Below are 15,414 nucleotides of genomic sequence, written 5' to 3' on the forward strand. Positions count from 1 at the left end.
AAATAAAATATAGGAAAGTTATAAAAATTTTAGTTGCATAATTAATTAAACATGTGGATGGGTTCCTTGTGTCTTAATTTCCAGCAGATATGTGGTTACTAAAACAAAAATGGAAGTAATATTGTTTTGAGAAAAGTAGATCAAAGTAGCTTAACAACCACCAGAGGGCGGTAGTGGGCACTGGTTATTATACATGGCAACTAATAAAACACTTTAATCAGGCGATTTGATCAGTAAAAATACTTAAAGAACTTTAAGAATCAAGTTTGCGTTCTGTACTGTAAAATATGTCAACCTGGGGCATGTAAATAAGTTCGTTAGATAACCAGATGCTATGTAACGTTTCCCTCTGGTGGGCGGGGTCTCCAGATCATCCCAGCTCGCTGTACTGAACAGGTACAATAACAACCATAACAACCTCACTATTTAATACTTTAACTCTAACACGCGGATAATGTGACTGCGGTGTAGAACTACAGTTCATATTTATACTAATGCGGAGCTTGTATTTTCGTTTTGCGTATTGTAACATTAAAAGTTGGTCTTGTTTACGTATCGTGGAGTCAGGACGTGACTGTGGCTAGGCCTCAACAACACTCCTCGTAGGCCTAGTGGCCGAGGCTAGAACTCAACAAGACTCCTCGTAGCACTAGTGACCGAGGCTATTCCTCGATAACAAGACTCCTCGTAGGACTAGTGACCGAGGCTAAACCTCCCTAACAAGACTCCTCGCAGGACTGACTGCTGCTTGTGTGTTTACAGTCTTTGCTTACTCTTTATTTTGACTCATGTTTACTCTCTAGAGGTGAAAAAGCATATCCGTTACACGATGGGAGGCTCGTATGGAGACAGAGATCGGGACCGTGGACGGGACAGGGGGTGAGTAGATCCATGTCACTGGCGTGCTAGCCTGCTACTGGCGCGATAGCCCACTTTAGCAGAATGGGGCGCTAGCCTACTTTTTTATGCGTTATTCGGCCTACTTTAACCAACCAACCATGCTAGTAGACGTTTGCTATTTTTATTCTGAATAAAGTACGTTCATCAATATTAGTATTAGTATTAAACAGTAGTAGGCCTATGAAAACAACAAACAGTCACTGTGACGATGCCAAACAATACTCCGTGCGATTACAAGGTTGGTACATTTTGAATCCCCGTAGAAGCCCTCGGTATGGATCCAGCAGGGGCGGGTCTTCTGGGAACCGGAAGTTCGGGAACCCCGGGGACCGCCTGCGGAAGAAGAAATGGGACCTGTCCGAGCTCCCCAAGTTCGAGAAGGACTTCTACAAAGAACACCTGGATGTTCAGCGGATGAGCCAGGTATCACTTTACAGCAAACACTCTCAACAAAACTACAATGTGAATGTTGGCTACAATTTTTTTGTGTGTTCAGCACTAACAAAGTGGCTGACAGGTACTCTGATTGGTAACCTGGTTAACATTCCTTACTGCCATGTAAAAACCAAAGCCTGATTACATGCTTACCTGCTGGATACAACCATTGCCCACTATCGGCTCTGTTGTCTTGGGTTAAACCACTGAGACGGGGACAAGTGTGATGGTGGATGGTTCTTTCTATAGTCTTTCCCCTTAGGGTGGAGGGTACTCCAAACTGAGGTGTGAGGTTATTTCATCTACGTGGTCGATAAAAAGTATAGAACGTTGGATTTAGAGTCCAGAAAACCGGTTGTATGCTGTTGTTATGATGTGTGTATTTAACATGCATGTTGTCCCTTCCATTATGTTATGTGTATTTACGTTTGAACCTAAATGTTGTTTGCGTTTTCTAGTATGAACTGGAGGAGTTTCGCAGCAAGAAGGAAATCACCGTCCGTGGTTCCGGCTGTCCCAAACCGGTCACCAGCTTCAGCCAGGCGCACTTCCCTCGTAAGAACTCACCGTGTGAACCCAGGGCCCCTGTGTGTAGAGTTGTGAGCAGTACTGATGCAGTGTGTTCCTGATGTGTTCCTGATCTCTTCCTGTGTGTTCCTGATGTGTTTCCGATGTGTTCCTGATGTGTTCCTGATATGTTCCTGTGTGTAGAGCGGTACTGATGCAGTGTGTTCCTGATGTGTTCCTGGTGTGTTCCTGGTGTGTTCCTGGTGTGTTTCTGTGTGTTTCTGTGTGTTCCTGGTGTGTTCCTTGTGTGTTCCTGATGTGTTCCTGATGTGTTCCTGATGTGTTCCTGTGTGTTCCTCTGTGTAGAGCGGTACTGATGCAGTGTGTTCCTGTGTGTAGAGCGGTACTGATGCAGTGTGTTCCTGTGTGTTCCTGATGTGTTCCTGGTGTGTTCCTCTGTGTAGAGCGGTACTGATGCAGTGTGTTCCTTTGTGTTCCTGTGTGTTCCTGTGTGTAGAGCGGTACTGATGCAGTGTGTTCCTGTGTGTTCCTGATGTGTTCCTGTGTGTTCCTCTGTGTAGAGTGGTCCTGATGCAGTGTGTTCCTGATGTGTTCCGGTGTGTTCCTCTGTGTAGAGCGGTACTGATGCAGTGTGTTCCTGATGTGTTCCTGATGTGTTCCTGTGTGTTCCTGATGTGTTCCTGTGTAGAGCACGTGATGGACGTGATGCTGCAGCAGAACTTCAAGGAGCCCACCGCCATCCAGGCCCAGGGCTTCCCCCTCGCCCTCAGCGGCAGAGACATGGTGGGCATCGCCCAGACCGGCTCGGGGAAGACTCTAGCGGTAAGACCGGGACCCCAGGCTAGACCACAGCCTAGACCACAGCCTAGACCACAGCCTAGTCCACAGCCTAGACCACAGCCTAGACCACAGCCTAGACCACAGCCTAGACCACAGCCTAGACCACAGCCTAGTCCACAGCCTAGTCCACAGCCTAGACCACAGCCTAGACCACAGCCTAGACCACAGCCTAGACCACAGCTAGACCACAGCCTAGCCCTGCTGGTAAGAGCTAGACCTATACCACAGCCTAGTCGAAGACCAAAAACTAGCTATATCCACAAACTGGAGTTGGAGTAAATATTGGCTTGTAGGGGTGGGATGAATAGTCAATTCTTTGATGCATCGCGATTCTCTCTAGAACGATTCCGTCTCGATGCAGATAAATTAATAATCAGGAAAAAAAAAATATATATAATTTTATTTTTATTTTATTTATTTTTTTCGCCTGCTGCAACATTCTGTTTCGCCAGAGAGGGATAATTTTAGTAAATTTAAAATAATTTAATTTATCTTCAGTGTGTATTGGCCAATCTGATTTGTCGTGACATGATTGCGATTCAGCCTACGCATAGCATGCCGCAAACTCACAGCCAGACACAAGAACTCCTTCTAATTCAAGAGCAGCTTTTTCTTTAATGACATAGAAAAGAAAGATTAGAAAGTAAAGAAAACTGAAACCTATTTTTTACATACTTCCATATTGGGTTGTAATGCAAGCTGCATTGATTATTGCGTTGTTCATTGAAAGTGCATTGATTTGTGACAAAAGCTTTTTCTCTAATGAAATATTAGATAAGTTAATTCATCTGTTGATGTCTTTAATGATCCTCACAAAAGTAGGAAGTGATTAGCAAACTTTGAGTAGTAAACTCAGATGTATCTATATATTTTTGAGAATCACACATGGAAATGTACATAAAGAAAATTGTTGCATCGAGATGCATCGATAATCGTTTTAGAATCGAATCGTTGACCTCATATTCGGAATCAAATCGTGAGGTGCCAAGAGATTCCCACCCCTATTGGCTTGTAGCGCCGACTGCAATTGAGATAAATGATCAATACATGTAACAGATAGCGCTGATCAGAGCTCTATGAATGGGGGTCACCACTATGGATGATCAATACATGTAACAGATAGCGCTGATCAGAGCTCTATGAATGGGGGTCACCACTAGGGATGATCAATACATGTAACAGATAGCGCTGATCAGAGCTCTATGAATGGGGGTCACCACTAGGGATGCAATATGAGGACTGTGTGGGATTTACAGCATGTCGATCAAAAGACACGGTTGGTTTGCGACTGTCGATGTACCGTTTTTGGGAAAACGATGTCCCAAGTTGAACAGGGTTTCATCCACAGCCGTTTCTCCTTGTTTCCCCTCCCAGTATCTGCTCCCAGCCATCGTTCACATCAACCACCAGCCCTACCTGGAGCGGGGAGACGGACCCATCGTAAGTCACCAGAACTCCCACGTCTTTACGACGTCGCTATCTGCTTTATGTTGTGAAGTCTTCTCCTTCCTGCTTTGGTTCATCCCCTTTCTGTTGTGATGTCTTCTCCTTCCTGTTTTGATGTATTCTCCTTCCTGTTGTGATGTCTTCTTCTTCCTGTTGCAATGTCTTCTACTTTGTGCTTTGGTTCCTCCCCTTCCTGCTTTGGTTCCTCCCCTTCCTGTTGTGATGTATTCTCTTTCCTGTTGTGATGTCTTCTCCTTCCTGTGGTGATGTCTTCTCCTTCCTGCTTTGGTTCCTCCCTTTCGTATTGTGATGTCTTCTCCTTCCTGTGGTGATGTCTTCTCCTTCCTGCTTTGGTTCCTCCCCTTGGTGTTGTGATGTCTCCTCCTTCCTGCTTTGGCTCCTCCCCTTCGTGTTGTGATGTCTTCTCCTTCCTGCTTTGGCTCCTCCCCTTCGTGTTGTGATGTCTTCTCCTTCCTGCTTTGGTTCCTCCCCTTCGTGTTGTGATGTCTTCTCCTTCCTGCTTTGGTTCCTCCCCTTCATGTTGTGGTGTCTTCTCCTTCCTGCTTTGGTTCCTCCCCTTCGTGTTGTGATGTCTTCTCCTTCCTTCTTTGGTTCCTCCCCTTCGTGTTGTGATGTCTTCTCCTTCCTGTTTTGGTTCCTCCCCTTCATGTTGTGATGTCTTCTCCTGCCTGCTGTGGTCCCTCCTCTTCCTGTTCCGGTGTCCTCCCCTTCCCCTGGTGACACTCCTGTGCCCCCCCCTCAGTGTCTGGTGCTGGCCCCCACCAGAGAGCTGGCCCAGCAGGTCCAGACGGTGGCCGCTGTGTACGGCAAGACGTCCCGCCTCAAGTCCACCTGCGTGTACGGAGGGGCCCCCAAGGGCCCACAGATCAGGGACCTGGAGAGAGGTGAGAGTCAGGGCTGGTCTGGGATCTGCATGACTCTCCTCTAAGTGTTCACTCAGATGCACTCGGTCTGAATAACTCGGTTGTTGCGGTTGTTGTTGAGAAACTCGTTTGCATTTACATTCAGGACATTTAGCAGACGCTTTTATCCAAAGTACATTTGTCAGAAGAAAGAGAAACACAATATATCGCTGTGGGTACAGTAAGGATGTTCATAGCAACCAAGTGCCAAGCACTGACAATCGCTACGTTAACCCATTCCCTGTATACAACAGAGATAGCTAGGATAAGATGCTACACAATGCTAAGTACTATTTTTAAGTGTCAGGACGTACAGCATACAATAAGTGTGTGGGGGGGGGGGGGGTAGGGGGGTAACGGCCAACGGTTGGGCAACAGTAGTTGTGTAGTTGCTTCAATATTGATCGTATGTCTTGATTGTTCACTGCCTCACCAGTGAATTGGCCTCTGCTAAATGACCGGATGAATACGTGACTGTTACTACCGTGTCCTGATCTGAAGTCTGGACACATCACACCAGAACGCCTACATTCTGTGCACACATTCGATGGGTTCAGGGAAGGAAACACTCGACCAGGACCAATCAGGCGTTGTCTTACAGGTGTGGAGATCTGCATCGCCACGCCCGGTAGGCTGATCGACTTCCTGGAGTCGGGGAAGACCAACCTGGGGCGCTGCACCTACCTGGTTCTGGACGAGGCCGACCGCATGCTGGACATGGGCTTCGAGCCGCAGATCAGGAAGATCGTGGACCAGATCAGGGTATGGATCACCTGAATCCCTGAATCAATGGGTTCTTCTTTGTCTATATATAGGCCTAAATCGGTGTGTCCTTCTTCAGCTATACTGAGGGAGAATACTTGTGGGAGAATACTTTTATCAATCACTGATGTTTTTTTATTTTATATCTGGGTGGACGCTTTTTGTTTTGAAATGGCTTGTAATGAATATTGAACATGGGCAATGGCTCAGGAGGTAGAGCGGGCTGACTGTCTATCAGACGGTTGCCCCGGCTCCTCCTAGCCGAGTGTCGAGGTGTCCCTGAGCGAGACGCCTCACCCTAACTGCTCCCGACGAGATAGCTGTCGGGAGCAAGTAGGCAGTATTGTGAAGCGTTTTGAGGGACGACTGGTTAGAAAAGCACTGTACCACTGTTAGAAAAGCACTGTACCTGGTGTTGGTGGTAGAGCAAGGGCCCTTTGAGCGCTTAGGAAGGGAGGAGGGCCCCCAGTAACCCTCCCTCCTCCTGTCCTCGTCAGCCCGACAGACAGACCCTGATGTGGAGTGCCACCTGGCCCAAGGAGGTCCGCCAGCTGGCGGAGGACTTCCTGCGGGACTACGTCCAGATCAACGTGGGCGCCCTGGAGCTCAGCGCCAACCACAACATCCTGCAGATCGTAGACGTCTGCACGGAGAACGAGAAGGACCGCAAGTAAGAGATGATGTTGATGTAATGGAGGCGGCGTTGTAATGGAGGTGATGTTGTGGTGGAGGTGATGTTGTAATGGAGGTGATGTTGTGGTGGAGGTGATGTTGTAATGGAGGTGATGTTGTGGTGGAGGTGATGTTGTAATGGAGGTGATGTTGTGGTGGAGGTGATATTGTGGTGGAGGTGATGTTGTAATGGAGGTGATGTTGTGGTGGAGGTGATGTTGTGGTGGAGGGGATGTTGTGGTGAAGGTGATGTTGTGGTGGAGGTGATGTTGTGGTGGAGGTGATGTTGTAATGGAGGTGATGTTGTGGTGGAGGTGATTTTGTAGTGTAGGTGATTTTGTAGTGTTAGTGATTTTGTAGTGTAGGTGATTTTTTTAGTGGAGGTGAAGCTGTTCTTGTTAAAGGCAGAACTTATTATTCCCAATGACTCTCAAACACTGTATACTGTGTTCGACCCTGCCCTGAAATATTTGGGTCTGCAACATTAATGTGTGTCATAAAAAACGTGGAAAAGGTGGACCTTTGACATCATTGTCTCAGTATTTGTGTTTTCAACATGCATATGAAGCAGGACTCTCTAAGATTAGAAAATAGCTGAGCGCAATCCCTTTAAGGAGCAGGAGCTAGTGTATGTAAGACTCAATCACAACTCTCCCCCTGCTGCTCAGACTGTTCCAGCTGATGGAGGAGATCATGGAGGAGAAGGAGAACAAGACCATCATCTTCGTGGAGACCAAGAAGCGCTGTGACGACCTCACCCGCAGGATGAGACGCGACGGGTCGGTACCAAGAAGAACACAAACCTCTGTGTACTAGTGACCAGCTAAACACAAACCTCTATGTACTAGTAACCAGATAAACACAAACCTCTATGTACTAGTAACCAGCTAAACACAAACCTCTATGTACTAGTAACCAGATAAACACAAACCTCTATGTACTAGTAACCAGCTAAACACAAACCTCTATGTACTAGTAACCAGCTAAACACAAACCTCTGTGTACTAGTAACCAGCTAAACACAAACCTCATTGTACTAGTAACCAGCTAAACACAAACCTCTTTGTACTAGTTAGGTTGTTTTAGCAGAGAACAGATTTTAGATGCATGTCTTTAAGGAGCAGGTAGGGGTTAAGGTGAATCATGCTAAGGGATGCCTACAGGTTATTGGGGATCGAACCTTGAACCTTTCAGCTGGGAGTCAAACAGCTGCACCACAACACCTTCCTTCCCCTTTTAATCTACGATACAAGAGCAATGTTTAACCTGGGAAACAGTTAACAGTACATTTGTTCCGTTGGTTGACCGGGTGTCTGTCTGTCTGTCCTCCAGCTGGCCTGCCATGTGTATCCATGGAGACAAGACCCAGCCGGAGAGGGACTGGGTGCTCACAGGTACAACTTTGACATCCCATAATCTCTAAAGCTCTCTTTATAACGATTACTTTTCATGTTGAGGTTGCCTGCCAGAGGCCTAAACCGAGTATGTCAAAGGCGGAAATTGATTGAAAAGCCCTGACCAAACGGTAACGGAGAGTCGGTGATGTTAGAACGCGTTGTGTGTTGCAGAGTTCCGGAGCGGGAAAGCCCCCATCCTCATCGCGACAGACGTGGCGTCGCGGGGTCTGGGTAGGTGACCTCAGCCCAGAGCACACCTCACCTCCAGTGCAGAGACCCCTCATACACACAGCCAGTCATTTACATTTACATTTAGGGAATTCAGCAGACCCTTTTATCCAAAACAACTTACACTAAGTACATTTGTCAGAAGAAAGAGCAACAACAATATATCGCTTTTGTTACAGTAGGGAGATTCATAGAACTAAGGGCCAAGCACTGACAATCACTAGTATAACCATAGGATGCATACAAGACTCGCTTTATGAATCCACATTCACAGCAGAGAGATCCAATAAACCGGTTTATTGGAAAAGTTGATGAACATTGGTTCTTGACCTGGTCCCCCGTGTTGCCGTGCAGGAGGTCTCTCCCGAGGGTGCGTGTGGTGACGGCGGGTTCAACCTGTTGCACACTGATTACTCAATGTGCAACAGGTGTGCAGCCTCCCCCCAGCCCCAGAGTCCAATCGGAAGAACAATTATAAATAATCATGTAGGATGATGTCATTACAACAGGAGCAGTATAACTGAGTGCATACATGAAGACAGGATGTACAACAGTGGAGTGTTTGTTGCATGCGTCTCCACGGCACTTAATCTGAGCCCAACTCCCCAGCACACCTCAGGGCTAAGGCCCAGCCTAGCGAGTATTATGGGTATAGTTACTACCCCGTTGAAGCACCTTAACTCATTCAGCTGTATCCATTAGCCGCGATGCAGCCCCGACCAAGTGACCAGTCCTTGACCTAATTCTGTGTTCATTTGTTTCCTTTCGTTTTATTTTTGTTTTTTTGTTTCCAAGTCTCTCTTCCGGCAACTAGAAGCGCACAGGCCCTCGGAGCCTGCGGCCGGACCTAGGCATGACTAATCGAATCCAGAGTTGGGGAGAGAGACGGCCTGGCTAATCAATCCCAGACCGGGCCATCTCCACTGAAAGCCCAGAGCCCCTCCGTACACGAGCCCCCCCCCTTCCCAGGACCCGCCTGGGACGCGAGTGGGGGGGGGATTGAGCGAGGGCTGCCCCTGGGTTCTAAATTGGGGCCCCCGGCCCTGGGGGTCAGGGGTCGCCGGCGCCCTGCTGAGCGGGGGGCGAGGGGGCGATGCCAGCCTGACGCACCACGATGACAGCAGCGCAGCGGACTGGTTAGTCTGCAGCGTGTCGGAGTTCACTGTGGCACGCGGCACATTGAAGCTACTCTGATAGGCTGGTTACAGCTGAGAGACGCTCTGATAGGCTGACCTCAGATCAGGGCTCCTCTGATAGGCTGTGTCCTGCTCATGGCCACTCTGATATGCTGATTTTAGCTGAGAGCTACTGACCTAGTCTGGTTACAGACGAGAGCTATTCTGATACCCTGATGGGCGCTTAAGAAGCAGAGCTAATCTGATTACAGCCTTTCTCTGATAACACAACACAGGGCACCTCTGATAGGCTATTAGCTGCTAAAGCTCCCCCGATAGGCCAGTGAGAGCCTGGCCCTAATTCAAGAGGTACATTTCAGGTCAGGGCTACTCTGATATGCCCTTCAGAATCAGGGCTACTCTGATAGGCCCTTCAGAATCAGGGCTACTCTGATAGGCCCTTCAGAATCAGGGCTACTCTGATAGGCCCTTCAGAATCAGGGCTATTCTGATAGGCCCTTCAGAATCAGGGCTACTCTGATAGGCCCTTTAGACCCAGGGCTACTCTGATAGGCCCTTTAGACCCAGGGCTACTCTGATAGGCCCTTTAGACCCAGGGCTACTCTGATAGGCCCTTTAGACCCAGGGCTACTCTGATAGGCCCTTTAGACCCAGGGCTACTCTGATAGGCCCTTTAGACCCAGGGCTACTCTGATAGGCCCTTTAGACCCAGGGCTACTCTGATAGGCCCCTTAGACCCAGGGCTACTCTGATAGGCCCCTTAGACCCAGGGCTACTCTGATAGGCCCCTTAGACCCAGGGCTACTCTGATAGGCCCCTTAGACCCAGGGCTACTCTGATAGGCCCCTTAGACCCAGGGCTACTCTGATAGGCCCCTTAGACCCAGGGCTACTCTGATAGGCCCCTTAGACCCAGGGCTACTCTGATAGGCCCCTTAGACCCAGGGCTACTCTGATAGGCCCCTTAGACCCAGGGCTACTCTGATTCCAGCTAATGTTACTCCAGTAGGCTCATATCATTCCAGGGCTTCTCATATAGCCTGCTGAGGGCCCAACTCTGATCAGAGGTCAGTCCTGCTCTGGTCTGCTGTACCCTGATTGGACGTCAGTCCCCAGCTGCGGTGGTGCGTTGAAGACAGACAGGCTGAGCCGCCGGGCCCCCGTCCGTCCGGCCGGCCCCCCTCCCCTCCGGCCCCCACGTCCCCCTGGCTGTGGAGCCTCCCCCTCATGGACGTCATGTCTGGTCCTGGCTGGCAGGGGTCCCGGCCTCAAGAAGACTCCTCTCTGTTAGGCCCTCTCCTTCACCTCCTCCTCACCTCCTCCTCTCTCTCTCTGTTAGTCTCTCCCTCACCTCCTCCTCTCTCTCTCTGTTAGTCTCTCCCTCACCTCCTCCTCTCTCTCTCTGTTAGTCTCTCCCTCACCTCCTCCTCTCTCTCTCTGTTAGTCTCTCCCTCCCCTCCTCCTCTCTCTCTGTTAGTCTCTCCCTCCCCTCCTCCTCTCTCTCTGTTAGTCTCTCCCTCACCTCCTCCTCTCTCTCTCTGTTAGTCTCTCCCTCACCTCCTCCTCTCTCTCTCTGTTAGTCTCTCCCTCCCCTCCTCCTCACTCTCTCTGTTAGTCTCTCCCTCACCTCCTCCTCTCTCTCTCTGTTAGTCTCTCCCTCACCTCCTCCTCTCTCTCTCTCTGTTACTCTCTCCCTCCCCTCCTCCTCTCTCTCTGTTAGTCTCTCCCTCACCTCCTCCTCTCTCTCTCTGTTAGTCTCTCCCCCACCTCCTCCTCGCTCTCTCTGTTAGTCTCTCCCTCACCTCCTCCTCTCTCTCTCTGTTAGTCTCTCCCTCACCTCCTCCTCTCTCTCTCTCTGTTACTCTCTCCCTCACCTCCTCCTCTCTCTCTCTGTTAGTCTCTCCCTCACCTCCTCCTCTCTCTCTCTGTTACTCTCTCCCTCACCTCCTCCTCTCTCTCTGTTAGTCTCTCCCTCACCTCCTCCTCTCTCTCTCTCTGTTACTCTCTCCCCCACCTCCTCCTCTCTCTCTCTGTTAGTCTCTCCCTCACCTCCTCTCTCTCTCTGTTAGTCTCTCCCTCACCTCCTCCTCTCTCTCTCTGTTACTCTCTCCCTCACCTCCTCCTCTCTCTCTCTGTCTTCTTCCCTCACCTCCTCCTCTCTCTCTCTGTTAGTCTCTCCCTCACCTCCTCCTCTCTCTCTGTTACTCTTTCCCTCACCTCCTCCTCTCTCTCTCTGTTAGTCTCTCCCTCACCTCCTCCTCTCTCTCTGTTACTCTTTCCCTCACCTCCTCCTCTCTCTCTCTGTCTTCTTCCCTCACCTCCTCCTCTCTCTCTCTCTGTTAGTCTCTCCCTCCCCTCCTCCTCTCTCTCTCTGTCTTCTTCCCTCACCTCCTCCTCTCTCTCTGTTAGTCTCTCCCTCCCCTCCTCCTCTCTCTCTGTCTTCTTCCCTCACCTCCTCCTCTCTCTCTCTGTTAGTCTCTCCCTCCCCTCCTCCTCTCTCTCTGTTAGTCTCTCCCTCACCTCCCCCTCTCTCTCTCTGTTAGTCTCTCCCTCACCTCCTCTCTCTCTCTGTTAGTCTCTCCCTCACCTCCTCTCTCTCTCTGTTAGTCTCTCCCTCCCCTCCTCCTCTCTCTCTGTTACTCTCTCCCCCACCTCCTCCTCTCTCTCTCTGTTAGTCTCTCCCTCACCTCCTCCTCTCTCTCTCTCTTAGTCTCTCCCTCACCTCCTCCTCTCTCTCTCTCTGTTAGTCTCTCCCTCACCTCCTCCTCTCTCTCTGTTAGTCTCTCCCTCACCTCCTCCTCTCTCTCTGTTAGTCTCTCCCTCCCCTCCTCCTCTCTCTCTCTGTCTTCTTCCCTCACCTCCTCCTCCTCTCTCTCTGTTACTCTCTCCCCCACCTCCTCCTCCTCTCTCTCTGTTAGTCTCTCCCTCCCCTCCTCCTCTCTCTCTGTTAGTCTCTCCCTCCCCTCCTCTCTCTCTCTGTTACTCTCTCCCCCACCTCCTCCTCTCTCTCTCTTTTAGACACTCCATCCCTTCCTATAGTCTGCGTCCTTGTAGATCTTTGATGTTTCCTCTCTAACTTGTGTTCCCGATCCTCCTTCCTCCCACCATTATTCTTTCTAACCCTCTTTTCTCCCCCTCTCTGTTTCTCCCTCTATTTTGACCCCTGACTGTCTGTCCTTGAAGCCCCTTTACCTTAAGAGCTCTTGTCAAACGGACTAAGCCCTCCTTAAGTCTTGAGTTTTAGTCTAGCTGCGCCGAATTATCGAACTCCCCCTCCCCCCCCATGTTCTTCACACCTCTGGAAGCCCCCTGAGGGGTGGCCTTAAAGGGGCGGAGCGCAACAAAACCCCAGCCCCTCCCCCTAGTGTCTGTTTCTTGTTACTGCACTGGAACCCTGGGCTCTTGGGTGCACTGCCAGCCCCCCCCCCCCCCTTTCCCCCCTACCACCAAAATACGTCCCCCCCACAGTCTCCTGTTATATTTCACCTGGCCCGCCATTACCAAACCGACAAGTTCATCACTAGCCCCCGTTAGACTGGCCCTGGCCCTAAGCCCCGCCCCTCCGTCACCTGGCCCCGCCCACCAATGAAGAAGAGCGGTGTGGTAAGCAGACCGCACCCGGAGCGCCAGGGCCTTCGTGATTGGTGGAGGACGGACAGCGGGGTTTGGGGGAGGAGCTTTGGTCTGGTCCACTCTCCTTCCGCCCCTGCAGTCCCCTCTCTCACCACCGGAGGGGGCTAGGAGGGCAAACGGTCAGGGCAGCTCTAAAGCTAGGAACTCTGGGTAAGTACGTCCGCTCCACCCCCCACCTCCACCTCCCTGTGCCCGCCTGCGTCGCCTCGGTGGAAACGGGAGGCGTTTTGTTTTTGTTTCTTTCCCTCCGATCTGCAGTGGTTTTCCTGAGCCCTTGTCCGCACTGTAATAAGAAACAGACCTCTGGTTAGTTCACACCGCCCCCACGCCATCCACCTAGTCATCCACGCAGTCTACCTTCAGTTTGAGACCCGCTATGTTCTGGCAAGACCTCACTTTGTCTGTTTTGGTAGATCGTATTTAACTACATTTTATAAACCACAATTGGCATGTTGAGTAAAAATGAGTAATTACGTCGGTGAGCAGCAGGTAAGTGAGGCTTTAGAAGCACCTGTCTGTCGATAATCAACCAGAAGCCGACTCCAGTACATGTCTGAACTCTGTGACACCCATCAGCTCCACCTTGTTCCAACTCGTTTCTCTCTCTCTTCCCCCCCCCCCACCCAAGACGTGGAAGACGTGAAGTTTGTGATAAACTACGACTACCCCAACTCGTCGGAGGACTACATCCACCGCATCGGGCGCACGGCGCGCAGCACCAACACGGGCACGGCCTACACCTTCTTCACGGCGGGGAACCTCCGCCAGGCGCGCGCGCTGGTCCGCGTGCTTGAGGAGGCGCGCCAGACCGTCAGCCCCAAGCTGCTGCAGCTGGTCTCCAGTGGCCGCGGCGGAGGCGGAGGCGGAGGTGGAGGTGAGGGGCGTGGTTACTTCCTGCTTCCTGTCGGCGCCGATTCACGCGGAATCCCTTGTCCGATGGGTTGATACGTTTGAGCTTTCGATCAATTTCTAGGATTTGCTTGTTTGGATTGATCAACACTTTTAGCGCCTTTCGATAAGTAAATACGTCTTTTGATAAACAAAGACGTTTAGATAAAGACTTAAACACGGTTAGCACTTTTCGCTAAATAATCCTATCGTCTCTCGATAAATACTGTTTGGAGTTCTCCGATCAATAACTAGGCCAACTACAGCTGTTTGCAGCGTCCCAAATCACCTTGTCTCCTCCATCCATCTCCAGGGGGGCGTTCCCGTTTCGGTGGCTCCTCCGCCGACAACCCCAACCTCATGTACCAGGACGAGTGCGAGCGGCGCATGCGTCCGGGGGCGGGGGGCGGGTCCAAGGACAGCCGGGGCAGCGGCGGCGGGAGCAGCAGCCTCGGGCGGAGCCGGGACGCCGACCGCGCCTCCTCCTCTGGCTCCTCCTACAGGGACCGGGACGGGGGGCGGAGCCAGGGCTCTGGCTCCGCCTACCCCTCGTACCAGAGCGGCTCCAGGGCCGGCGCTGCGTCGGTGACCAGCGGGGGGGCCGTGGGCCCCGCCCTGCCCCTGCCGGTCCAGGCGGGCCCCCAGCCCCTCATGGCCCAGCAGTTCACCCCCACCCAGCCGAGGATGGGCCTCATGGGACACTCCCCCTTCCAGTTCGCCCCCCCGCCGGCCCCCACCGCCGCCCCCACCAGGAAGTGAGCGTGTGGAGGTGGTGGTACACTCGCCCTCGCCCCCCCCCCCCCCCCTGCGCGTGTCAATGCCTGTGGGCGGTTCCCAGCAAACAGCATAGACTAGAAAGGTCTGGTCCTCATCCAGTCTGTTGTAGGTAATATGCCACTCGTTAGATGAGCGAGTGGCATATTAAGGTTTAGTTGGAGGGGCTAGCTAGAGTAGCCATGTTGAATATAGTTGGGTTTAGTGAAAGTCGACATGTTTTCAGACTGAACTTCATGTATGCGTTTTTTGATTAATGGCAGCCAGGCGTTTTGCCAGTCGAAGAGGGGAGCTTGGTTCTCTGATGGTTGGTGCTGATGGGGGTGTAAGTTAGCCCCTTCTATCAGCTGGTTTAGTTGGGTTTTCAGTTGGTGTGACTTTTGCCTTTAGGTGTTTCAAAGGTAGGTTCCTTAGTTAACTTGTTGGATATGAAACCTGTTGTTACTATATTCTATCAAAAAACCTGGATTTGGAATGGTAACCTGCTTAACGTAACCAAACCTTTACTTTTTTTGCTTTTTTTTAGTGTAGTGATTTTATTGTATGTATTAGTTGTATACATTAGAGTAGTTTTTAGTTGCATTAATTGAAGGGTCCTCTGGCTGAACACTGAATTTGAATATGCTTTCTTTAGGCCAAACGTAATGGTGAGTCTTTTTTATATATATATTTTTCCCCAGGTTTCAATAAAGTCCTTCAGTGTAACATCCATGTGTGGCTCACATTTATTCCACTGAGGATCTCTGGCCCACCAAATCAGATTTCTTTGATTGGACACATAAGAACACTTTGATTGGACACAATCATACAATGAACAGATGCTACATCAATAGTTGACCAATTAAATAAATTA

At 50.5% G+C, this 15,414-nt stretch overlaps 1 protein-coding gene across 1 annotated transcript; it reads left to right on the forward strand.

Annotated features, from left to right (window-relative positions):
- The first annotated feature begins 347 nt into the window (after positions 1-347).
- Positions 348-15,266, forward strand: ddx17 (DEAD-box helicase 17). Its single transcript, XM_079746757.1, has 14 exons — positions 348-396; positions 804-879; positions 1,164-1,323; positions 1,794-1,890; positions 2,552-2,685; positions 4,078-4,143; positions 4,913-5,054; positions 5,674-5,834; positions 6,332-6,504; positions 7,175-7,285; positions 7,839-7,900; positions 8,075-8,134; positions 13,528-13,773; positions 14,101-15,266. The coding sequence occupies exons 2-14, from the start codon at positions 830-832 to the stop codon at positions 14,544-14,546; spliced, it is 1,908 nt and encodes a 635-aa protein (XP_079602883.1). The 5' UTR covers positions 348-396; positions 804-829; the 3' UTR covers positions 14,547-15,266.
- The last annotated feature ends 148 nt before the right edge of the window (positions 15,267-15,414 follow it).

This window comes from Pollachius pollachius (genome assembly GCF_949987615.1).
Source record: "Pollachius pollachius genome assembly, chromosome: 11".
Taxonomy (NCBI): Eukaryota; Metazoa; Chordata; class Actinopteri; order Gadiformes; family Gadidae; genus Pollachius; species Pollachius pollachius.

Excerpts from the sequence above, each read along its gene's own strand:
- ddx17 (XM_079746757.1), top strand. The coding sequence starts at position 830 with ATGGGAGGCTCGTATGGAGACAGAGATCGGGACCGTGGACGGGACAGG. Across the intron at positions 7,286-7,838 it reads CGCAGGATGAGACGCGACGG|CTGGCCTGCCATGTGTATCC; the intron begins GTCGGTACCAAG and ends TCTGTCCTCCAG. Across the intron at positions 7,901-8,074 it reads GAGGGACTGGGTGCTCACAG|AGTTCCGGAGCGGGAAAGCC; the intron begins GTACAACTTTGA and ends TGTGTGTTGCAG.